The following is a 27,549-nucleotide window of genomic DNA, read 5'->3' on the forward strand; positions in this document are numbered from 1 at the left end:
AATTGGTGGAACATGTGGCTCTTGATCTCAGTGTCTTGAGTTCGAGCCCTACATTGTGTATAGATTATTTAAAAAAAAAAAAATGAAGCACTGCTTCAAGTCTTAAAAGATTGTGTCTACTCACTTCATATTCTCCTAGGAACTGCATCCCAGCCTGGCCTGCTATTCCTGACCTTTAAAACAGCCTTGTATTCTCATCCCTTTAGGTTTGGAACTCTACCTTGCTCTTTCTAGTCTGTCTACATAAAGATTTGAGTTCTGCCTTTGAATCCAAATCTCTATGGCTGAAGACCTGTTCCCTGCTGATATATGATACCAACTATTTGCATGCCTAACTTATAGAATATTTCCAACACTTAGATTTTCTTCCTTGCCATGATCTGTTTATCTGCCTATTAAGATACCCTGATGCCAACTGCTTGGTTGAATCAAAGACAACTACATCTTGTTCACGTCTGTAACCTCAGAGACTATCATAGTATCTTGTGCTGTGCCCTTTCCATTGGTATTAGCTGAACAGATATCCTTCCTTGGTGTGAAAATGTAACCATCCCCCACAAATGGCATGTCTGGCTCCAGGTGCAGGTCCTTCGCAATCTGCCAGGCCAACATAAATCATGGAAGTTACAGTAACTTTCTTATCACCTTCTTTAAGTCTTCAAGTAAGCAGTAAGCAACTATCGGTCTGAAATAGTTAATAGTATCCTATGCAGAAATATAATGAATTAGGTAACAAAATCTGTGTGATAACTTTTTCAGGACTTTCAGTAAACAGTAGTCAACTGTCTTTCTGAAACACTTAAGTGCTAGCCTGTGCTGAAATATCATGAACTAAGTAACATTTCAACTTCTCTTCTAGAACTATGAATTTTGAATATATAAACTAAATGGTAAATATCCTTTTGAAAGAAAATTTGAAGTATTTAGTCTAATAAACAACCCCTCAAAGTAAACAAAAACTCAAAGAAAATGTCTGGAATTACAACCCTTAATCACATATTCCCCCCTAAACTTATCATTAAAACCTGAAAAGCAACAAAGGCCTTCATATTTTATCTGGGTCCACACTTGTCCTTTTCACCTGTTCTTCCACAAGCCAATACCCTTCCCCAATATGTCCATACTACATGATACCCAAAGGAAGAAATGTCCCAATTGCTTTGGGAAATATGAATGGTTTATCCTTAAATAAGTTGTTTTCTCATTCACCTCCTAGAATTTTGTCCTGATAAGCAATCAAATGCTAAACATTTTCTAGAGTGGTTGTATAGGCAACAGGTTACCCAGTCAGTAAAAGACCATTTTATACAAGTATTTTCCCACACTGAATGTTTGACCAATAAAAGCATACCTTATAATTTAGTCTGTTTCAAAGGACAAAGTTGCAAATGGTTAGTAGCAGACAACTTTGCTTAAAAGTTCCAATGATATATTACTTTTCAGAAAAAGGTGCCAACCCCCCCCCTCCCCCAGTAACTAATGGAATTAATGGTTTTCCTAATTCTCTCCTTCTGGGAAGTCCCAATCAGGAAAATATCAATTTGAGTTTATCTTATATGAAGAAACTCTCAGACATCCTAACCTAATAGCCAAGATGTCACACCAAACTGTGTCTCTCTGCCATTGCACATGACATTTTCTGCCACTGAAAAATAGATAAATCAAAGGACCTTATCAAGTTGTTTCAAATGCAGGTAACAGGAAGCCATATTCCTCTGCAGCTTGGCCAAGTCCAGATCCGTTTTATCGATTGCATAAAATCTCAGAGAATAATGGTACCAGTTTAGGGCTTCAGCATAATTTTGTACCTGAAGTTTAAAAAGAAATAAGAAAATTTTGTACCTGAAGTTTAAAAAGAAATAAGAAAATTACAGAGGTATCTCCACATTTGACCTTAATTTTTCTAAGTCACCTCTAGAAAAAAAACAAAAGATTGTTTTATTTTCCTTTTCAGGCAACAAAACCACAACACCCTCTCTAGTTGAGCTATAAGTAAATTTTATGATCCATCTGGATCAGTGTAAGTTACAGATAAAGTGGCAATCAATATTCTCTCCTTTCCCCATATTAGAAATTTCACAGAAACCATCAACAAAACTAAAAGGCAACCTATGGAATGGGAGAAAATATCTGCAAACCACATAGTCAATAGAGGGTTAACATCCAAAATATACAAAGAACTCCTACAACTCAACAGTAAAAAAAAATCCAATTTAAAAACGGGCAAAGGATCTGAATAGATATTTTTCCAAAGAAGACATATAAATGGTCACCAGGTTCAAGAAAAGGTGCTCAACATCACTAATCTTTCAGAAAATGCAAATCAAAACCACAATGAGATGTCATCCATCTCACATCAAAAACTGCTATCATCAAAAAGCAAAAGATAATAAATGTTAGTGAAGATGTGGAGAAAAGGGAAACCTTGTATGATATTGGTGGGAATGTAAAATGGTAGGATCACCATGGAAAATAGTATCGAGGTTTCTCAAGAAATTAAAATTAGAACTACCATATGATCCAGCAATCCCACTTCATTATGTGAAAGAGATACCTGTACTCCCATGTTAAATATTCACAATTAGTCAAGCTATAAAAAACCCAAGTGTCCATTTACTGATGAACGGATAAAGAAAATATGGTATATGTATGTCATAGAATCTTATTCAGCCATAAAAAAGAGGGAAATCCTGCCATTTGAGACAAGGATGAACCTGGAGGACTAGTATACTAGGTGAAATAAGCCAGAAAGAGACAAATATTTCATGTGACCACTTATATGTGGAATCTGAAAACAAACAGTCAAACTCATAGAAACAGAGAGTACAATAGTGGTTGTGAGGGGAAGGGGTAGGGGAAATGGGTAGAGGTTGGTAAAATGGTACAAACTTTCAGTTATAAGATGAAAAAAGCCTGAAGATCTAATGTATAATATGGTGACTATAGCTGATAATACTGTATTGTATAACTGAGTTTTGCTAAGAGAGTAGGACTTAAGTGTTCTCGCCAGAAAAGGGTGACAAATATGTTAATTAAATCAATGGTTAGAACTCTTTCACAATGTATACATATACCTAACCAAATCATATTGTACACTTATATATAATTTTCTCAATTTTACCTCAATAAATTTTTAAAAAGAAACGTCACATGTAGGATGAAAAGTCTGAGGGGTAATGAACTACCCTAGAAAACTCAAAATCTAATTTTTAAGTTATTAAAATGACAGTGATAAAAATTTTAAAAGAGAATATCCATAATTCACCATGCTAATACATCTGTTTTTATTTTTCTACATTCCATTTTAACTTTGTCCTTCTGTATTTGTATATAGTTGCAATCACAGCTTATGTTAGAGTTTCATGTCCTATTCTTTCCATTTGACTTTGTTTTGTAAATGTTAAACTATGTTCTTATGGGGTCTCAACAGTTGTCAATTTAAGGAATATTTACATTAAGTTAATACGCAATGATTTTCTTAATATTGGATATCTCATTGATTTCTAGGTTTTCACTCTTATAATAAAATGCCACTGTGTTTTTGTAGAACGTTTGTTTTGCTTTTTTTTCACTTTTGAGGCACCAAGAAATTTTCAGTGGTAAGACACCATTAGGAAAAATGATAGAAATAACCTGGATAACTTTTTTTTAAGCTAAGAAAATTCGGATTGCTCATGCACACTAAGGTAAGGAAGATGAGTCTCTTGGACCCTCTATCATGAAGCTTCACATTTTTTAATAAAGAACAAGAGCCATTAGGACCCAAATGGAATAAAACACTCTTCAACTGGAAACAGCTATACTGTGTAGCTCCAACATTGCCTTTGACTATTTAGAATTAAGATTATATTCTTCTCCAGGGATGGAAGTGGGAGTTTAAAAATAAACATCCTGCAAGACTGGAAAATGAGGGGAAGGATACAGAATAATAGAAGAGAATTCTGAAGTAATTTTACATCTGCTCAGTAAAGAAATACAGGCCCTCTAAAAGAAAACAAGAATGCCATTCTATTTTGCAGTACCTGATTTTATGGAGTAAAAGAAGACATTTTGATATATGAATACATTGTGAAATAATCACCACAATCAAGCTAATTAACATATCCACCACCTCAAATAGTTACCTTTTTTGTGGTGAAAACACCTAAAAATTATTCTCTTAGCAAATTCCAAGTACACAATACATTATTATAATTATAGGCATCATGAAGTAACTTAGGTCTCTGTAACTCATTCATTAAAAAACTAAAGTTTGTATCTTTTGACCAACATACCCCCAATTCCCCCAATTCCCAAACCCTGATAACTACCATTCTATTCTGTTTTTAGGAGTTTGAATTATTTATTTATTTATTTATTTATTTATTTATTTATTTATAATTTTTTAAAAATGTTTATTTTTGAGAGAGAGAGAGGCGGAGCACAAGCAGGGGAGGGGCAGAGAGAGAGGGAGACACAGAATCCAAAGCAGGCTTCAGGCTCTGTGCTGTGCCTGATGCAGGCTCGAACTCATGAATCACAAGATAATGACCTGAGCTGAAGGTGGACACTCAACCAACTAAGCCACCTAGGCGCCCTGAGTTTGACTCTTAGATTCCACATATAAACTGAGATCACACAGTATATGTCTTTCTGTGTCTGTCTTACTTCACTTAGCATAATGTCTTCCAGATTCATCTGTGTTGTTACAAATGACAGGTTTTCCTGTAGATATTTTGGGTAGTATGAATATTTTAACACTATTAATTCTTCCAATCTGCAAACACAAGATATCTTTCCATTTATCTGTGTCTTCAATTTCTTTCATCAATGTCTTACAGTTTTCAGTGTACAGATCTTTCATCTCCTTGGTTAAATTTATTTTTAAGTATTTTAGATGCCATGTTAAATGGGATTGTTTTCTTAGTTTCTTTTTCAGATAGTTCATGGATTATACCTAAAAGGGCAACTAATTTTTGTATATTGATTTCATATCCTCCAACTTCACTGAATTTCTTCAGCAGTTTTATTTGGTGGAGTCTTTAAGGTTTTCTATATATAATATTACATCATCTGTAAACACAATTTTGCTTCTTCCTTTCCAATTTGAATGCCTTTTATTTATTTTTCTTGCCTAAATGATCTGGTTAGGACCTTCAATACTATGTTGAATAGAGGTGGTAAGAATGAACATCCTTGTATAGTTCCTGATCTTTGATGAAAAGTTTTCCATTTTTCACCATGGAGTATGATGTTACCTGTGGGCTTGTCATGTAAGGCCTTTATTATGTTGAGGTACATTCCTTTTACACCTAATTTGTTGAGTTTTCATAATGTAAGGATGCTGAATTCTGTGAAATGTTTTTTCTGCATTTATTGAGATAATCATATGATTTTTATTCTTCATTCTGTTCAATGTGATGTATCATATTTACTGACTTGCAGATGTTAAACCATCCTTGCATTCCAGAGGAAAATCCTACTTGGTCATTGGGTAAAATCCTTTAAAAATGCTGTGGAATTCAGTTTGCTTGTATTGTGTTGAGGGTTTTGTTCATCAGGGATTTTGGCCTGTAGTTACCTTTTCTTGTAGTGTCCTTGTCTGGCTTTGTCAGGTCAATGTTGGCCATGTAAAATTAGTTTGGAAGTGTCTGGAATAAGTGTGAGTTTGAGAACAAATTGGCATTAATTCTTCTTCAAATGTTTGGTAGAATTTTACCAGCGAAACCATTTGGTAGTAGCCATTACTTCATTGGGAGATTTTTGATTACTGATTCAATCTCCTTAAGTCATTATTATCTGTTCACATTTTCTATTTGTTCATGATTCAACCTAGATACATTGTATATTTCTAGAAATTTATGCATTTCTTCTAAGTTATCCAATTTGTTGTCATATAATTGTTCACTATAGCTTCTTATAATCCTCTGTATTTATGTGGTATCAATTGTAATGTTTCCCCTTTCATTTCTAATTTTATTTGAGTTTGCTGTCTTTTTTTCCTGGTTAGTCTAGCTAAACATTTGTCAATTTCATTTATCTTTTCAAAAAACCAACTCTCATTTTCACTGAAATTTTCTACTGTTTTTTAAATCTCTATTTCATTCATTTCTGCTCCTGCTTTTTGTTGTTTCCTTCCTTCTGCTATCTTTGGGCTTATTCTTTTTCTAGTTCCTTGAGGTATAAAGTTAGGTTGTTTATTGTTTTTATTTCTATTTTAATTCTAGTGTAGTTACCTTGCAGTGTTCTATTAGTTTCACGTGTACAATACAGTGCTTCGACAATTCCATGCATCACCCAGTACTGATCATGACAACTGCAGTCCTTAATTCCCATCACCTATTTCACCTATGGCTACAAACACCTATCCCCCCACATACCACCCTTTAGATAACAATCATTTTGTTCTCTATAGTTAAGAGTTTGTTTCTTGGTTTGTCTCTCTTTTTTTCCCCTTTGCTCACTTGCTTTGTCTCTTAAATTCCACATATAAGTGAAATCATATGGTGTTTGTCTTTCCCTGCCTGACTTATTTCACTTAGCATAATACTCTCTAGTTCCATCCATGTCATTGCAAATGGCAAGATCCCATTCTTTTTTATGGCTGATTAATATCCCATTGTATATATATACCACTTTTTCTTTATCCATTCATCTATCAATGGACACTTGGGCTGCTTCCACAATTTGGTTATTGTAAATAATGCTGTTATTATTTACAGTAATAGGTGCATTCATCTCTTTGAATTAGTGTTTTTATATTTTTTGGATAGATACCCAGTAGTGTGATTACTGGTTAGTAGGGTAGTTCTATTATTCACTTTTTAAGGAACCACCATACCATTCTCCAGGGCAGCTGTACCATTCCCGCAAACAGTGAAAGAGGGTTCCTTTTTCTCCACATCCTCACCAACACTTGTGGTTTCTCATCTTTTTTACTTTACCCATTTTGAAAGGTGTGAAGTGGTGTCTCATTATAGTTTTGATTTGCATTTCCCTGATGATGAGTGATGTTGAGCATCTTTTCATGTGTTTGCTGGCCATCTGGATGTCTTCTTTGGAGAAATGTCTCTTCATGTCTTCTGTCCATTTTTAGCTGGATTATTTGCGGGGAGACTGAGTTGTATCACTTCTTTATATATATTTTGGATACTAACCTTTTAATGGATATGTCATTTACAAGTATCTTCTCCCATTCCAAAGATTGCCTTTTAGTTTTGTCAACTGTTTCCTTTGCTATGCAGATTCTTTTTATTTTGATGCAGTCCCAATAGTTTATTTTTGGTTTTGTTTTCCTTGCTTCAGGAGACATATCTAGAAAAATGTTGCTACCACCAATGTCAGATAAATTACTGCCTGTGTTTTTGAGTATTCTTAAGTTTTTTTTTTTTTTAAGGTAAGCTCTACACTCAACATGGGATTTGAATTCACAATCCCAGTATCAAGAGTCACATGTTTCACTGAGTCAGCCAGGCACACGTATTCTTTACTTTCCAAAACAAAAACAAAAAAAAACTTGTCTGAAGTTTCAAATTTTTCTACAATAAACCTGGATTCTTTTGTAAAGAGAAAAAATATTACTACTTTTTGGCATTTTTATTGCCCAATACCTATTTAAAAATCAGTTTTAGGTTTGGGGCACCTGGGTGGCTCAGTCAGTTGAGTGTCTGACTCTTGGTTTCGGCTCAAGTCATGATCCCAGGGTCATGATATTAAGCCCTGTGTCGGATTCCATGGAGAGCATGGAGCCTGCTTGGGATTTTCTCTCTCTCTCTCTCCATCTGCTCTCCACTCCAGCTTGTGAGCTCTCTCTCTCTAATAAGTAAGTTAATAAAATTTTTTTTTAAAAACAAGAGTTTTTAGATTCACAGAAAAATTGAGAGGAAATGTACAGAGATTGGCTATATACCTCCTGCCCCCACACATGCATAGCCTCCCGCATTATCAACATCCTCTACCAAATTGGTACATTTATTACAACTGATAAACTTACATGGACACATCATAATCACCCAAATTCCATAGTTTACATTAGGGTTCACTCTTGGTGATGTATATCCTATGGGCTTACACAAATGTATAATGACAAGTACCCATCATCATAGTATCATTCAAAATATTTTCATTGCCCTACAAATCCCCTGTACTCTAAATCACAGTTTTTTAAAGGGAATATAACTCTTTCTTGCTCATCATGTTACAATAAATTACTTTCCTATATCTTAATATCAGATATGTCATTTCCCCTTCACTGTAAGCTCCCAATGGGGATAAACCACATCTTAGTAGCTTTAAATAAATTCTTATCCAATGCCCATTAACATTCTACATTATGAATATTTAATACATAGGTGGTACCTAAACAAAGAGATTATTCAAGTATTTGATGCTCTATTATTTTTCAGTGAACACACTTATTTGTTAGATTAGAGAAAGAAGATAAAGAATGAAAATAGATTGCTCCCAAACCTCAAAACTTCTGGCAGCTTTCTGCCACAGAATGTTGTGAAAACAGCTCACTAATTGTGGTTTCAGTTTTCTTCCTCTTCGGTGACCTGAAAATAAAAACCCAAGCTCTAAAAACAAAAATCAAGATCTATTACATTAAATGAAGAGTGCTAACTATATTCAGAACCTATAATCTTTAAGTAATGGCTACAAACACAATCATATTCAGACAGGTTCTCATCATCAATTTTAGATTTACTAGCAAAACTGATTATATAATACAATCAGAGTTTGCTATAATCACAGTAATTCTTCTATCAATTTGTGATAGTTTCCCAGCCTAGTCTCTTTTTAACGTATTTTCCATGTTCCAAATTTGATCATCATCTGGTGCTTTAATGTTATTGTGAATGAACAGACAGCAATGTTAAAAATCGTTAATAAGAACTGCTTATATTATTATGTACTAACAAGATCAGATCAAGTTCACAAGAAAGGCCAATTATACCTTAAAGCCTTTGTAAAATGCTTTAAGACGACGTTTACACATAAACTTTATTACTTTAAATTGTAACTCATGTCTGATTGTTTCTGGTCTAGACATTTACAGGGCTCAAATACATTAGCACAGATTAAGGTAAAGTTTAAACTGTAATAGAATTCTATAGTCCCTTCTCTTCTACCCTTTTGGCACTATCAATTTCCACAAAACTCTTAATAAGAACACTAAGAATCTCTGATGCCCCAGCCCAGGCAGCAGACATAATTTGTTCCATGGCTTAGATAAAATAACTCACATGAGACTGAAAAGCTATTGAATATACTACACTTAAAATATTACTTAAAATATACTTTGAGAATGTAAGTTTATAATTAGGTATCACAACAAAACTGGCTAATTATAATCTTAGGAAAATTAGTCATTTTGGATGAACACATTTTCTAGTAATGTGACAGTTAACTTTCACTAAACGTAAGATTTTTTATTTTAAAAGTCTAAATTATTTCACTAAAGTTCTTAATTTTTCTAAAAATTATGTTTTATAAATTATGTTTTTTTTTAATATACTTTCTAGTTTTCTGAAGCACAATTTAACATTTGCTCATTCAAGGTCAACAGTAACAACTATTCTATTTTACTGTACTATTAACATATCATAGTGATACCTTTGGGAATTATTATATAGTACAGATTTTTGTTTTTTAAAAATTATTTTAAATTAAAAGTATTTGAAACTGATTTATAAAATTTGTAGAGTTTTCTCCTTCCTTGTAGTCACATTATCTGTGTATTTCCCTGTAGACCCTTTCTCTGTAATATGCTACCATTAAAATCCTAAGGATTGGTTGGGACACCTGGGTGGCTCAGTAGGTTGAGCGACCGACTTTGGCTCAGGTCATGATCTCACGGTTTGTGAGTTCAAGCCCCGTGTTGGGCTCTGTACTGACAGTTCAGGGCCTGGAGCCTGCTTCTGATTCTGTGTCTCCCTCTCTCTTTGCCCCTCCCCGACTCATGCTCTGTCTCTCTCTGTCTCAGAAATAAATACACATTAAAAAAATCCTAAGGATTGGAAAACCAGGTAATCAAACTTATCAAAATTGGGTCTAAAAATAACTGGATACTTAGTGAGGGTCTGCAAGGAGCGTATTATCAGTAAAATATGGTTCACAGAATCTAGAGTTCAAAAGGTTCTTAGAGATTATCTACTCAAAATATTTCCTTTTAAAAAGTATCAATGATTATGTTTTTATAAAAACATGATACAAACTTGTAAAAATTCAAGAAATCTGGTAAAATATAAAGAAAGCAGTAAGTCACCTACAACACCATTAGTCAGAATACAACCCAGTATCAAGATTTACTATCACTCCTGTTATATCTCTGTATATGTGTAGAGTTGGGAGGATGTATTGGGGTGAGAATTTTCTAAGAAAGGGATCATACTTATCTGTGTTCTTCAAGGTATAGAGATCTGCAGAGAGATAGAGGGTCAGGGAAATGATGAAATCTGGTTCTACATCTCTGCTTTAACAGAAACTCTAATCTTTTATTTGGGACAGGATTCAAATAAGATTGCATTAAGAAAGGATCATGGGGTTAAAAAAGAATTTAAAAACAGGAATGCAAAAAAAAAAAAAATGGGGCTCCTGGGTGGCTCAGTCGGTTAAGCACCCAACTCAATTTTGGCTCAGGTCATGATCTCACAATTGGTGAGATCGAGCCCTGCATCTGCCTCTGCATGGAGTGTGGAGCCTTCTTGGGATTCTCCCTCCCCCACCCCGTCTGCTCCCCGACTTGTGCTTTCTCTCTCTCAAAATAAATAAATAAAAACTTAAAAAAAAATAGGAATGTATTTCACAACCTCTAATTTTATAGTTAGAAAAAAACAAGATCCAGAGATGTTATTAACTTGCCAGAAGGCACACAGCTTACTTGAGATCACACTAAAATCATGATATTAGGTCTCTAATCTCACAATTTTTCACTACATAGGAGGATTTAAGCTCAGAGGTTTGTATGTTTTTGCTGTTTTGCTATTTCTGCTTAGTTTCTCATTCTAGCTTGCTGAACATGTGGAATCTGGATCTGTGAGGTGTTACAGTTCATGGCGATTAGGGAGAAAAAAAGGAAGTTAGAAAAATGGATCCTCTGACCTAAGAATTTTGCCACTGTTCTGACATCTATTCTAAGAATTATATGTATGTTAACACCTTTCTAAAACCTGCAGAAATCTTACTGACCTATAATGATTTCTTCAATCTTCTCCTTGGCAAGCAGTTCTTCCTTTCTTTGTAAAAGCATGTCAGCGTGGAGCAGTAGAGCTTTTCCAATATCTTCTGATGACTTAAAACGCTCACAGATAATCTTCATTAAATCAAACCCAACAAATTCTCTGTTCAATGAAACACAATTTTAAACGGCATGAATAGAATAACTGGTTTTAGATCAATGGGACTAATGACAGTGAGCAAAACATGCAAGATAAAACTGTATCTGAGCTTAGGTAATATAATTACATGTCTAAATAAGCCAATTTGTTAACAATAAATTATTTAGGGGCACCTGGGTGGCTCAGTTGGTTAAGGGTCCGACTTCAGCTCAGGTCATGATCTCATGGTTCATGGATTTGAGCCCTGGGTCAGGCTCTGTGCTGACAGCTTGGAGTCTGAAGCCTGCTTCAGGCTTCAGATTGTCTCCCTCTCTCTCTGCCCCTCCCTCACTCATACTCTGTCTCTCTCTTTTTCAAAAATTAATAAACATTAAAAAAACAATAAACTATTTAATTCAATTTCAGTTTAATTTATTCAGCCACAAACATTTTTCTTGTCATGAACACCTACAGTCAAATAATCATCTCTCTCCTAATGTCTAATTTATGCTTTTGCCTCCAGAACTAATGCCAATTTATAAAAATTGGAACATGAGATCAAGCAAAGACACATGAACTGACATTAGAAATTTACTAGTCCCTTGTGATGAGAACTTTTTGGGTCTACTTGCTTAGCAACTTCCAAATATACCATACAGTAGTGTTAACTACAGTCATGTTGTATGTAATACCCCCGTATTTATTTATCTTATAATTGGAGGTTTGTGCATTTTGACCACTTTAGGCCATTATGATATACTTTTTTTTAAATTTTTTTAACATTTATTTATTTTTGAGAGACAGAGTACGGACTGGGGAGGGGGAGAGAGAGAAGGAGACACAGAATCCAAAGCAGGGTCCAGGCTCTGAGCTGTTGGCACAGAGCCCAATGCGGGGCTCGAACCCACAAATCGTGAGATCATGGTCTGAGCTGAAGTCAGATGCTTAACTGACTGAGCCACTCAGGTGCCCCTATGATATACACGTTAAACTTACACAGTGATGAATGTCAATTATATCTCAATAAAACTGAAAGAGAAAAAAAGAAATTTACCAGTTCCCTCTGCCAACAGCTCCTTTAAAAAGTTTATTTATGCTTGATCACACAAATAGTACACCAATATATCTGGATTATTTAAAAATGCAAACAGCTCATGGATTGGAAGATGTAATATTGTTAAGATGCCAACACTACCAAAGCAATCTACAGATGTAAATGTAATCCCTACTGAGGCGCCTGTGTGGCTCAGTCAGTTAAGGGCCCAACTCTTGATTTTGGCTCAGGTCATGATCTCACGGTTCTGATTTCTAGCCCAGCACGGGGCTCTGCGCTGACAGCACAGAGCCTGCTTGGGATTCTCTCTTTCCCTCTCCCTCTGTTCCTCCCCCAGCTCACATGTGCTCTCTATCTCAAAAATAAATAAACATTTAAAAAAAATAAATGTAATCAATCTCTATGAAAATCCCAATGATTTTTTTTTTTGCAGAAATGGAAAACTCCGCCCTAAAATTCATATGGAATTACAAGGGACTCCAAAGAGCCAAAACAAACCTGAAACAGAAGAACAAAGCTGTAAGACTAGCAATTCCTGATTTCAAAATTTACAACAAAGGTAATCAAAACAGTGTGGTACTGGCATAAAGACAGATATATACACCAATGGAACAGAACAGAGTTCAGAAATAAAATGCCTCACATATAATCAAATGATTTTCAACAAGGGTGTTGAGACCATTCAGCAGAGGAAAGAACAGTCTTTTCAATAAATGATCTTGGGACAATTGGATATCTGTATGCAAAAGAATGAAACTGGACATTTATATTATACCATACACAAAAATGAACTGAAAATGGATCAAATGACCTAAACAGAATAGATAAAGTATAAAACTCTTAGAAGAAAACACAGGGCTGGGTGGCTTAGTTAGTTGAGCACCTGACTCAATTTTGGCTCAGGTCATGATCTCACCGTTAGTGGGATCAAGCCCCAACATCAGGCTCTGTACTGACAGTGTGGAGCCTGCTTGGGATTCTCTCTCTCTTGCCCCCCTCTCTCTGCCCCTCCCATGCTTGTGTGTGCTCTCGCTCTCTCTCTCCCTCTCTCAAAATAAATAAACATTAAAAAGAAGAAAATATAGGGGAAAATCTTCATAACACTGGATTTGGTAAGAATTTCTTGGATATGATACAAAAATCACAGGAAACAAAAGCAAAAATAGATAAACTGGACTACATTAAAATTTAAAACTTTTGTGTAACAAAGGATACAACAAGTAAAATAGGCTATCTATGGAATGGGAGAAAAAATTTCAAATCATATCTGATATGGGATTAATATCCAGAATATGTAAAGAACTCCTAAAACTCAACAACAAAAAAAGCAAACAACCTGATTTAAAAAATAGTAAATAACTTGAAAAGACATTTCTCCAAAAAAGACATACAAGTGGCAACAATCACATGAAAAGATAATCAGTATCACAAACCATTAGGGAAATGCGAATCAAAATTACATTGAGATGCCACCTTACACCCATTAGGATAGGTGCTATCAAAAAAAACAAAAAATAACAAGTGTTGGTGAGGATGTAAAAATTGGACATCTTGTGCCACTGTTGGTGGGCATGTAAAATGATATAGCTATTATGGAAAAAAAATATAGCAGTTCCTTAAAAAATTAAAAATAGAATTTCCATATTATCCAGTAATTCTGTTTTGGGGTATAAACCAGAAATAACTGAAAGCAGGGTCTCAAATAAATATTTGTATATCCATTTTCATAGCATTATTCACAATAGCCAAAAGATGGAAGCAACCTAAGTCTCATCAACAGCTGAATGGATAAATGAAATGTAGTATATACATACAATGGAATATTATGCAGGTTTTAAAAGGGAGGGAATTCTGACACATGCTACAAAATGGTTGAATTTTGAGAACATTATGCTAAGTGAAATACACCAGTCAGAAAAAGGCAAATACTGTATAATTTCACTAATATAGGGTACCTATACTAGTCCTTCATAGAGACAGAAAGTAGATTAGTATATGCAAGGGGCTTGGGGAAGGGGGACTCAGGAGTTATTGTTCAGTGGGCATAGAGGTTCGGTTATGCAAGATGAAGAGAGTGCTCTGGAGATTGGTTGCAAAACAATGTGAATGTACTTAACAATAGTGAACTGGACACTTAAAAATGGTTAAGATGGTAAATTTTATGTTATGTGTATTTTACGAAAATTTTAAAAAATTTAATAAAAAAGTACAAATAACAAAGATAAAGCTTACATTTCCTTGGACCCCTACCCTGTACCAGCCCCTTGCTAAGAGGTAGACACTTGTAAGATTAATAAGTATCTTCTTTGGGCCTTCCCTGGTACATTTATATGTCTGTACTTAAACATAGTTTTTACAATATATAAATGACATATTACATATACTTTGCTTCTTTTTCTTTCAATACCATGTCTTAGAGTTCATCACATATAGATTTACCTTACCCTTTTTAATTCCCACATAGTATTTTTATAGTATAGAGATAACTTACTTTTCTAATCTATTCCTTTATTGATGGTATTCAGGATGCTTTCAATATTTCACTATTACAAGCAATGTTCCAGCAAATATCCTTGTAAACATGCAAGGTACCACATTTAAATACCAAGGAATAAAACTGCTGAGTATGAGCACTTTAAATTTTGATCCCGTCAATTTGTCCCCCAAAAGAATGGGTGCTGGAGAAGCTGGCAACTTGGAAATGTCAATCGGTGCATATAAAAATTTAAATTCCCACCAGCATCACCTAATATAATGAAACTTTAGTTTTGGCCAATTTGATTGTCAACCATCTCAAATCAGAAGGCTTTACCTAAAAGTTCTGCTTGGTTTTTATTTATTTAAAATTTTTTAGTTCTGCTTGATTTTTAAACTTTCACTATCCCTTTTCCCCTAGTAGTCTCCTTAACACCTAAAAAAAAAGAGGAAAAAGAAAAAAATTGCTATCCAAATATCAGAAGATAACTATATAGATATAAATCATGTAACATAGATTTCTTTTTTACACAGAAATCTATAGGAAAGAAAACCAGAACTCCCAATTTGGCCTTTCCTGTCATCAATTCTGGAGAAAAATAATTAAAAAACTATTAAAATCATTCTCCCCATGAAAAGCCCAAATTTTCTTCAAACATTACAAATGAAGAATATTTAATGGCATGATACAAGATACTGTTCGTAGAAAGAGCATAAGGAGAGTCAGTCATGAAAGTAATGAAAGGTTACAAATATTGAGTATTTGTTCTATGCTAAATAGTGCATTAAGCACCTTATACACCCTATCTTATTAAATTTTCATATTAACACCATAAAGTGTGTTGCATCATACTCATTTTGCAGTTGAGGCTCAGAAAGTCCAGAAAATAGACACAAAAGCAGCATGCAGGATTTGCAGCCAACTCTGTTTACCCCAGAGTTTTTCCCATTTTATTCCGACTTCCTGTGAAAATAATATTCAGGGTCACAATAACAATGGTGATAGATATGATTCAAAGGAAAATTATTTAACTCCCCTATTAAATGTTTTCATTAATTTAAGTTACCTATAAATCATTTTACTTGAGTCCTCTTCCTCCCATGAGATATCTGTACAAATGCTAAAGATGTGGTCAAAATAAATGCTGACAATTAGGATATAATAAAGTCATATGAACTGCTGCCAGGAATATGCCACCATATACAAACTCTCCATCTACAGAGTGAGGCAGACAGGATGGGTCAGGCCTTCCACATTTCTTTAAGCCCTTTCACTCACCCAACCAGGCTGCTCAGGGCTTTCACAGCTCAGAACCTAACAGCAAATCCAGGCTATTTGTTGCCTCTACCAGATCCACGCTTTCAGCAACTTCCCCTTCTCTCTACAGACTCAGCCCCTATCCACAGGCCTCATCTCTTAGTGTCAGCTCTTAGGAATCTGTTACCTGGGCATGATTCCTCTCTAGCTTTCCCTGGAGCCCTCATCCCTTCAGGGATCTGAAGGAGAAGGAAAGGCTCCTCAACAACCCCTCCCGAAAGCCAATGGCCCTTTACTTTCTTTTTTTCTATGTGAATAAACCATTAGCTGTAAAGGAAAACGAGTATTTTACCAAAATATAATTGAAAGAAGAAACAATTGTTGGGGGAAAAGATACAGTAAAGGAGAAAAAAACTAGAATGCATTATTATATTAGAATAAAAAAACTGAAAAACAAGATTTTGAGGCTGAAAAATTAGAGAAGCAATTCAAGTAATGGAATAAAAATGTAGATAAAAACATATATAGAATCTTGAAACAGGCATATTAAAAAGGACTTGGAAATGCTACTTTACAGAAATTACAGCCTTAGGGGTATATACCCATCAGTTATATGTTTATGTTTGGTAAGGATATATACATCAGTAAATGACACAGTGCAGAAAAGAGTACACATAGCAAAGCTGAGATTGCCTATTATTAGAAAGCCCTGCTTGCACACAAGAAACAACAGGTGTTGGCAAGGATGTGGAGAAAGGGGAACCATCTTGCACTGTTGGTGGGCATACAAAGTGGTGCAGCCACTCTGGAAAACAGTATGGAAGTTCCTCAAAAAGTTAAAAATAGAACTACCCTACGATCCAGCAATTGCACTACTAGGTATTTACCCAAAGAGTACAAAAATACAAATAAATTCAAAGGGATACACGCACCCCAATGTTTACAGCAGCATTATCTACAATAGCCAAATTATGGAAACAGTCCAAGTGTTCACTGACTGATGATTGGATAAAGAAGAGGTGGTATATATATGCAATGGAATATTGCTCAGCCATAAAAAGAATGAAATCTTGCCATTTGCAACTATGTGGATGGAGCTAGAGTGTATTATGCTAAGCAAAATAAGTCAGTCAAAGACAAATACCATACGATTTCACTTGTATGTAGAGTTTATAAAACAAAACAAAAGATCATAGGGAAAAAAGGGAGAGGCAAAACCAAAAAACAGACACCTAACTATAGAGAATAAACTGATGGTTACCAGAAGGGGATGGGTAGGGTGAAATAGGTGATGGGGATTGAGGAGTGCACTTCTGAAGAACACCAGGTGTTATATGTAAGTGTTGAAACACTAAATTATACACCCAAAACTAATATTGCATTGTATATTACCTAACTGGAATTTAAATGAAAACTTAAAAAAAAAAAAGGCCTGCTGGCAAGGTTGGCCCTTGGCTGAGTTCCCTACACTGATATAAAACTTTCCCTTAACAATAAGGGTGACTCACTATGCCTGGACTGTGCAAACAAAATGGTTTATACTGAACATCTACTTCCCTTCTGGGTGTCTGGAATCTTGGTATGTGCTAGGGAAGGGTACCGTAAAGCCTTAGGGACTTAGTCTCTAATGAGCTGCCTGATAACGGTTCACACGTGTTGTCATACTCATTGCTAGAAGAATTAAGCATGTCCTGTGCAACTCTATTGGGAAGGAACTCTTGGAAGCTTGTTCCCAATGTCCTTTAGACTTTGGTCCTAGTGCCTTTTAGCTTTACTTTTCCTGATTGTGCTTTGTAGCTTTTAGTTGTTAAGAAAGCTTTGCCATGGAGGCACCTGGGTGGCTCAGTCAGTTAAGCATCCAGCTGCAGCTCAGGTCATGATCTCGCAGTTCATGGGTTCAAGCCCCAATTCTGGCTCTGAGCTGACAGCTCAGAGCCTGGAGCCTGCTTCAGATTCTGTGTCTTCCTCTCTTTCTGCCCCTGCCCCATTCATACTCTGTTTCTGTCTCTCAAAAATAAACATTAAAAAATATTCTTAAAAAAGAAAGCTTTGCCATGATTATTACTAGCAAAAAAGAAGATATAAACCTACACACACACACACACACACACACACACACCTGCAAAGCACAAGAAGCAAAACCGGATAGAACTAAAAGAAGAAATAAGTCCACAATTAGAGTTGCAGACTTCAACACTCCCTTTCAAAAATTCACAGAACTAAACAAAAACCAGTTAAGATACATACTCATCAACTAACAGGATCTGACATTTACAGTAGACATCATCAAACAGTAGCAGAATACACAATCTTTCCAAGTGTCCACAGAATATATACTGAAATAGACCATATTCTGGGCCATAAGACAAACCTTAAGAAGCTTAAGTAAAAACATACAGTATGTTCTCTGGTAACACAGATCAGATAGAAATCAGTACCAGAAAGATAACCGGGTTAAACTGAAAACAATATAGCAAAATTTGTGGGGTGCAGATATAGCAGCACTGACAGGGAAGTTTTTTATCCTTAAAGGCTTATATTAGAAAAGAAAAAAAAGTCTCAAATCAGTAAGGTAAGCTATCACTGTGAAGAAACTAGAAAAGGAAAAACAAATTAAACCTCTTAAAGTAAGCAGAAATAAGTAAATAATAAACATAAGAGCAGAAATCAATAAAATTAAAACAAAAAATAGAAAAATCAATAGATCTAAAAGCTAAAGTTGGCTCTTCAAAAAATGTATATGAACAAAAAAAAGACACACAGATGGTCAAAAGATACATGAAAAGATGCTTAACATCATTCATTATCAGAGAAATGCAAATCAAAACCACAATGAGATATCAGCTTACACTTGTCAGATGGCCAAAATAAAAAGACAAGATAAAAGTGTTAGTGAGGATGTTGATAAAAAGAAACCCTCATGCACTGTTGGTGGAAATGTAAACTGGTACAGCCACTGTGGAAAACAGTATTGAGATTTCTCAAAAACTTAAAAATAGAAATACCATATGATCCAATAATTCTACTACTGGGTATTTACTCAAAGAAAACAAAAACAACTCCAGAAGATGCATCCCTGTGTTTATTGCAGCATATTTTACAATAGCCAAGTTATGGAAGCATCCTAAGTGTCCATAAACAGATGAGCAGATTAATATATATGCAATGGAATATTAAGCAGCCATAAAAAAGAATGAGATTTTGCCATTTGCAACAACATAGATGGGCCTACAGGGTATTAAGTTAAGTGAAATAAGTCAAAGACAAATACTGTATGATTCTACATGTGGAATTTAAAAACAGAAAAAAATGAATAAATAAACAAAAGAGGGGTGGGTGAATGGGTAAAATGGGTGAAGGGGAGTAGGAGATACAGGCTTCCAGTTGTGAGATAAAGTCATGGGAATAAAAGGAACAGCATCAATATAGTCAATGATAATTGTAATAGTTTTGTATGGTGACAGATGGTAGCTACACTTGTGGTGAGCAAAGCACAATGTATAAAGATACTGAATCACTATGCTGTACACCTGAAACTAGTTTAACATTGTGTGTCAAATTTAAAAATGAAAAAAAAATATATATATATATTATATGAAATTGACAACCATCTAGCAAGACTGAGAAATAAAGAGACCAGATTCAAATTACTAGTATCAGGAATGAAGCAGGGGATATTATTACAGACCCTGAATACATCAAAAGGACAAGAGAATACTATGAGCAATTCCACATACATAAATTTAATAAGTTTGATAAAATGGACCAATTCCCCCCAAAGCAACAAAACTAACACAATTCACCAGTGAAATATAAAATATATAATTTGAATAACAACATATTTATAAAATATATAAAACTGAATAACTACAACTATTAAGGAAATTGAATTTGTAATTTAAAAACTCCTGTAAAAGGGCCGCCTGGGTGGCTCAGTCAGTTAGGCATCTAACTTTGGCTCAGGTCATGATTTCACAGTTTGTGGGTTTGAGCCCCACACTGGGCTCTCTGCTGTCAGTGTGGAGCCTGCTTGGGATCTTCTGTCCACCCCGCTCTCTGCCCCTCCCCTGCATGTGCTCTCTTTCTCAAAAATAAATAAACATAAAAAAATAAAAATAAAAACTCTTGAAAAATAAATAAATAAATAAAAACTGCCGAAAAAGATGTTTCAGAACAAAACAGTTTCACTGAGGAATTCTACCAAATATCTAAAAAAGAATTAACAAAAATTCTATAAAATATCTTCCAGACCTAATAGAGAAACAAACACTTCCCAATTCATTTCATCAAGACAATATTATCCTGGTAACAAAGTCAGACAAAGGCAGTACAAAATCAGAAACTATAGACCAATTTCCCTCACAAATACAGATGCAAAGATCCTTAGCAAATATTAACAAGTAGGAAAAAGCAATACATTCAAAGAAGTAACACCATGACCAAGAGGGTTTATTTCAGGAATGTAAGACTGATTAGTATTTGAAAAATAATCATTGCAATTTACCATATTAACACAGTAAAGAAGAAAAATCACATGATCATATCAACTTATACATAAACAGGATTTGACAAAACTCAATACCAATTCGTGATTTTAAAAAACTATCATCTCGAAAAGGTGAAAATAGAAGGCCACTTTCTCAACTTGATAAAGAACATCTACAATAAATCTACAGCTCTCCTCATACTGAAAACACACCCAACGACAGCAAAATATACCGTATTCTCAAGTACACACTGAACATTTGCCAAAATAGATTATCCTCTGGGCTATAATACAAGTCTCAGCGTATTCAAAAAAATTCAAATCATACAAAGTATATTCTCTGGACACATAGAATTAAATTAGGAATCAATTAACAGAAATATCTTTAGGAAAATGCTCAGATATTTGGAAACTAGCACACTTCTAAATAGCCCATGGGCTAAATAAGGAAATCAAAAGGGAAATTTGACGGTATTTTGAATTGAGTAAAGATGAAAAAAAAACATTTAAAATTTGTGGGATGTTGCTAAAAGGTGATACTTCATGGAAAATTAATAGTAGTAAATTCTTACCAAAAAAAAGAGAAAGTTCTCAAATCAATCATATCATCATCTATCTTAAAGAATTCTAAGAACAAGAGCAAATATAACCCAAAGTAAGCACAATAAAGAAATAAATAAACTTCAAAGCAGAAATCAATGAAATGAATAGCTATTTCCTTGAGATCAATAAAATTGGAAAATCTCTAGCCAGACTAATCAAAACAAATGAGAGAATATACAAATTACCAATATCAAAAACAAGAGGGTTGACATCACTATAGACATTTACAAATGTTAAAAAAAAAAGTTAACGAGGGAATATTATAAAGAACTTTCTGCCAATATATTTGACATCTTCAGTGAAACAAATTCCTTAAAAGACTCAAATTATGAAATCTCACTCAAGAAGAAATCAGTAACATGAATAACACTATATCTATTAAAGAAATTGAGTATGTAGTGAAAAACCTTGCCACCAAAGAAACTTCCAGGCCCCAAAATTTCTCTACTTAATTCTACCAAATCCTTAAAGAAGAAATAATATTAATTTATTTCAGAAAATTGACAAGGAAGTTGAACTTCTCAACTTATTCTATGAGGCCAGCATTAACCCTGATACAAAAACCAGATACATAAATTATAAAAAAATAAAACTACTAATCAATATCTGTCATCAACATATATGCAAAAATTCTGAACAAAATTTTGCCAAATCAAATCCAACAATATATAGTGCTCACTTCAGCAGCACATATACAAATTCAACAATATATAAAGTATAATATATCATAACAAAGTGGGGTTCATTCCAAGAATGAACATACAAAAGTTAAGTCAAATGGATCATAGACTTAAATGTAAAACCTAGAGCCAAAAACACTTCTGACAGAAAACATAAGAGAAATTATTTGTGACCTGGGCTAATCAAAGATTTCTTTGATAGGACACCAAAGCCTCCATACGAGAGAAAATTGATAAACTAGACTTCATCAAACTAAAAACTTCTGTTCTTCAAAAAAGTCTATTAAGAGAATACAAATCCAAACCACAGGCAGAAAATATTTGGAAATCATATATCTAATAAGAGATTGGCTACAGAATAAAGAACTCTAACTCAATATTGAGAAAACAACCCAAATTTTTACATGGGCAAAAGACCTGAACAGACACTTCACAAAAAAAGGGTGCACAGATGACAAGCATATGAAAAGATGATCAACACTATTAGTTATTACAAAAATGCAAATTCGAGCCACAATGAGATGTCATTCTGTACTTACTGAAATTAAAAACGCTGAACATTCTGTGTGTGGGCCAGGATGTGGAGGAACTGACACTTTTCATACATTGCTGGTGGGAATGTGAATTGTTACAACTACTTTTGAAAAGAGACTAAAAGTTTCTTAAAAAGTTAAACATACACCTACCATCCAATCCAGCCATTTCACTTCTAGGTATTTACTAAGAAAAAGTATATATCCATATAAAAACGCGTATGAATATTCATAGCAATTTTATTTGTAACAGACCTGAACTGAAAATAACCAAAATGTTTTCATCAACAAATGAATGGATAAACAAATTGCTATATATCCATACAACAGATTACTACTCATCAACAGAAAGGAAAGAACTACTGATAGACATGGCAACATGGATGGATCTCAGGTAATTATGGTGAGTTAAATAAGCCTGACTAAAAGGAATAAGTACTCTGATTCCATTTATACAAAATTCTGGAAAATACAAACTAATCTATAGTGACATAAGTGATCAATAAATGATCCAATGGTTACCTGGTAAAGAAAGAGGAGGTGGCAGGGGGAGGAGGCATTATAAAAGGTCACAAGGGGGGCGCCTGGGTGGCTCAGTCGGTTAAGCGTCCGACTACGGCTTGGGTAATGATCCTGCGGTTTGTGAGTTCGAGCCCCCCGTTGGGCTCTGTGCTGACAGCTCGGAGCCTAGAACCTGCTTTGGATTCTGTGTCTTCCTCTCTCTCTGCCCCTCCTCTGCTCACGCTCTGTCTCTCTCTCTGTCTCTCAATAATAAATAAGTAAATGTTAAAAAAATTTTTTTTTAAAAGTTCACATGGAACCACTTGGGGGTGATAACTATGTTCATTATCCTGATTGTGATGATGAGTTCATAACTGTGCATGCATGTATGTATGTAAATACACACATATGTATATCCATGCATGTGTGTATATACACACGTGAAAACATATATTCATCCTATGTATACAAAAATATATGTATATACAAATGTGTGTCTATACATGAATATATGGTACATATCATTTATATGTCAATATTTATTGAATTGTGCACTTATTTTAAATATATGCTGTGAATTATATGTCAATTACACCTCAATAAAGCTGTTGTTTAAAAAATAAGAAAATAAAGGATATTCAGCATTTTTAATTTTTTTTTATTTTTGATAGACAAAACACAAGTGGGGGAGGGGCAGAGAGAGAAGGAGACACAGAATCCGAAGCAGGCTCCAGGCTCCGAGCTGTCAGCACAGCCCAACACGGGGTTGGAACCCACAAACCATAAGATCATGACCTGAGCTCAAGTCGGACACTTAACCGACTGAGCCACCCAGGTGCTCCAGTATTACTTTACATAATTGCTAGAAGTGGATGGGAAGGCCAGCTAGAACTGTCAGTCATTACAAACTCACTGCCACCTTGCACAGAGAACCCTGAAGATTGCTCTAAAAATACTGTTACATTTCTAAGGAATGCTCTACTTATTTACAGGTAATATCAAGATCTCTGCTCCCTGGAGTTAGTTTCACACGCAAAAAAAGGATATGTAAGCCAAATATAATGAACTGTGAGAATTTGCTATGTGTTAGAAATATAGGATATAACTGATTCCTTAAAGTATTAGGAACTACAAATTGTTATAATGCTAGTAGGTATATAGACATCACTGATCTTCTGGTTTAATAGTAACAATAATTTTCCATTTAAGGGTATAAATAATCTACACATAGAAAGTAAACTTTTCATTGAACACTAATTTTAGGCTACACCTGAAGAACCTGGCTTTGGCTGCAATTATTTGCTTTGCAGTTGAAAAAACCCACTTAGCAATCTAGTTGATCTGGCATTACAGTGTCCCCCAAACCTGTAGCTTTGCCATATGTAACCTTTAAAGATATGTATCCAGTATAGTATTTTTTTGTCTGTGTGTTATGTGACCATCCTATTTATGATTGTTAGGCTTTAGCTCACAGACCAGCAGCTAACTGAGAATCCTGCAACCACAATTTAGAGCTAGAAAGAACCTTAACGTTTATTTATTCCAACGTCCTCTAACCCCTCATTAACAGAAGCACTAGAGGCTTTGGTTTTCTACTGCTGCTGTAACATATTATGACAAATTTAGCAGCTTAAATCACCCATTTATTATTTCACAACTCTGTAGGTCAGAAATCTAGGCAGGCTCACCCGGGAATTGTGCTTAGAGTCTCACAAGGCCAAGTCAAGGTATTGGCTGGCCTCGGCTCTTATCTGGGGGGCTCTCGAGGAGAATCTGCTTCTAGGCTTATTCGGGTATTGGCAAAAAATCAGTTCTGTAAGGTTCTGGGGACTGAGTCTCATTTTCTTGCTGGCCTTCAACTGGGATTTGTTCTCAGCCCCTCGAGGCCACTTGAATTCCTTTTGAACACTGTGCTTTGAATGTATCTGACTTCACCTTCTGCATACCTCTTCTGCTTTTAAGGGCTTATGTGATTATACTGGGCACACCCAGATAATCCAGGATAATATCCCTATTTTATATTCAACTGATTAATAACTTTAATTCCTTTTGCCTTAACTTTTTTTGCCTTTTGCCTTCCTTGATTCCTTAACAATCCCAGGAATTAGGTTATGGATGGGCCTTAGGGGCCCATTATTCTGCTTTTCAAAGGCCCTGAGAAATTAAATGATGCGTCTGAAGTCATTCAGTTAGTAGCAGGGACTCATTCCAATACACTACACGTTGTCTCTTGCTGACATATAATCATTGCTCATGCTAAATAGCATTTTAGTAATCATCAGTTCAATGCTTGCAAATGGGCTCACTGTTAGTAAAAGTGTCCTGTAATTTACTCTTATGCACAACTCACAAGTGATGCTCATAAAACTGCTTAACAAGCTAAATGTAGCATCTCAATCATGTCCAGTACTACTAGCCTTATATAAAATGGTAAACGTGAATTATATTCTGGAGACACATGGCTCAACTAAATAAAATATTAGTTCCAATAATTCTTCAAAATTAATAATAGCCAAAATCTATCGAATGCTTACTATGTCCCATGAATATTACATGAATTACTGTACTTAATCCTCAGACATATAGGTATGTTCCTTCTATACACAATTTGTTCAAGGATTTTTTTTATCATGAAAGGATATGATAACTTGTCAAACACTTTTTCTGCATCTAGGGAAAATCATGATTTTTTACATTTATATGCAGTTGAGATACAATATTGTATTAGTTTCAGATGTACAATATAGTGATTATATACATTACAAAGTGATCACCATGCTAAATCTAGCTACCATCTGTCACTATATAATGTACTACATATCATTAACTGTATTCCCTATGCTGAATATTGTATCCCTGAGTCTTATTTATTTTATAACTAGAAGTTTGTATATTTTAAACTCCACCTATTTTCCCCATTCCTCACATAAAAAATCATGATTTTTATCTTTCATTCTATTAGTGTACTGTATCACATTTACTGTTTTGCATATATTGAACCATCCCTGCATCCCAGGGATAAATCCCACTTGGTCATGCTGTTTAGCCATTTTATTTATTTATTTATTTATTTATTTATTTATTTATTTTAATTATCCTCAATTTATTTATTTATTTATTTATTTTTTATTTATATATGAAATTTATTGTCAAATTGGTTTCCATACAACACCCAGTGCTCATCCCTGTTTAGCCATTTTAATGTGTATTGATTTCAGTTTGCTAATATTGTATTGAGAATGTTTACATATATATTAAGACTATAGGTCTATAGTTTTCTTGTATCTGGCTTTGTTATCAGGGTAATGCTGGCCTAGTAAAATGAGTTTTGAAGTGTTCCCTCTTTTCATTTTTTTGGAAGAGTTTGAGAAGTATTGGTATTAATTTTTCTTTGAATATTTGGCAGAATTCACCAGTCAAGCCTTCTGATCCTTGGCATTCCTGTATTGGGAGATTTTTGATTACTGATGAATCTCCTTACTCATTATTGTTCTGTTCAGATTTTCTATTTCTTCCTCATTCAGTCCTGGTAGGTTGTATGTTTCTAAGATTTTATCCATTTCTTCTAGGCTATCCAATTTGTTGTCATATAATTGTTCATAATATTCTCTTATAATTCTTTATATTTGTGTGGTGTCAGCTATAATGGATCCTTGTTCATTTCTTTTTTAAAATTTTTTTTAGTGTTTATTTATTTCTGAGACAGAGAGAGACAGAGCATGAGTAGGGGAGGGGCAGACATAGAGGGAGACACAGAATCAGAAGCAGGATCCAGGCTCTGAGCTGTCAGCACAGATTCTGACACGGGGCTCAAACTTACAAACCATGAAATCATGACCTGAGCCGAAGTCGGTCGCTCAACCAACTGAGCCACCCAGGCACCCCTCCTTGTTCATTTCTGATTTTATTTGAGTCTTGTCTCCTTTTTTCTTAGTCTAGTTAAAGTTGTATCAATTTTGTTTATCTTAAAAAAAAAAACACCTCTTCATTTCATTATCTTTTCTATTGTTTTTCTGGTCTCTACTTCATTTATTTCTTCTCTAATCTTTGTTACTTCCTTTCTTCTGCCAGCTTTTAGCTTAGTTTGCTTTTCTTTTTCTAGTTCCTTGAACTATGAAGTTAGGTTGTTTATTTGCAATCTGTTTTCTTAATATGTGCATGTATTGCTATAAACTTCCCTCTCAGAACTGTTCTTGCAGCATCCCACAGATTGGGGGGGAGGGCTGTTTCCATTTTCATTTGTTTTGAGATATTTTTTGTTCCTCTTTTGATTTCTTCTCTGACCCACTGGTTGTTTCAGAGTGTGTTAATTTCATACTCCTGTTGAACATTTGTAGATTTTCCTGCTTTCCTCTTGTTGCAGACTTCTAATTTCATACCATTGTGGATGTAAAAGATAACTAGTATGATTTCAATCTTCTTAAATTTGTTAAAACTTGTTTTGTGATATTATCTATCCTGGAGAATATTCCATGTGCACTTGAGAAGAATGTATATTCTGCTGCTGTTGGATGGAGTGTTCTTCTATAAATGTTTATTGGGTCCATTTGGTCTAACATATGGTTCAAGTCCAAAGATTCCTTGTAGTTTTCTGTCTGGATTGCTGAAAGTAGGGTACTAAAGCCTGCAATTATTATTTTTCAAGTCTTTCATTTCCATCAC

General features: G+C 34.6%; 1 protein-coding gene across 1 annotated transcript in view; it reads right to left on the reverse strand.

Annotated features, from left to right (window-relative positions):
• Positions 1 to 1,646: 1,646 nt before the first annotated feature.
• The window catches only part of LOC121025252 (testis-expressed protein 11-like), a 124,685-nt gene continuing 98,782 nt past the window's right edge, over positions 1,647 to 27,549 (reverse strand). Inside the window, exons 14-16 of the mRNA XM_040467711.1 lie at positions 11,170 to 11,321; positions 8,449 to 8,534; positions 1,647 to 1,808 (exon numbers count right to left, since the gene is read on the reverse strand). Coding sequence (XP_040323645.1) covers positions 1,662 to 1,808; positions 8,449 to 8,534; positions 11,170 to 11,321 — 385 coding nt within the window. The 3' untranslated portion in view covers positions 1,647 to 1,661. The remainder of the gene's footprint in view (positions 1,809 to 8,448; positions 8,535 to 11,169; positions 11,322 to 27,549) is intronic.

The sequence above is a fragment of the Herpailurus yagouaroundi genome, unplaced genomic scaffold, assembly GCF_014898765.1.
Source record: "Herpailurus yagouaroundi ecotype Mexico unplaced genomic scaffold, PumYag 67569, whole genome shotgun sequence".
NCBI classification, from domain to species: domain Eukaryota; kingdom Metazoa; phylum Chordata; class Mammalia; order Carnivora; family Felidae; genus Herpailurus; species Herpailurus yagouaroundi.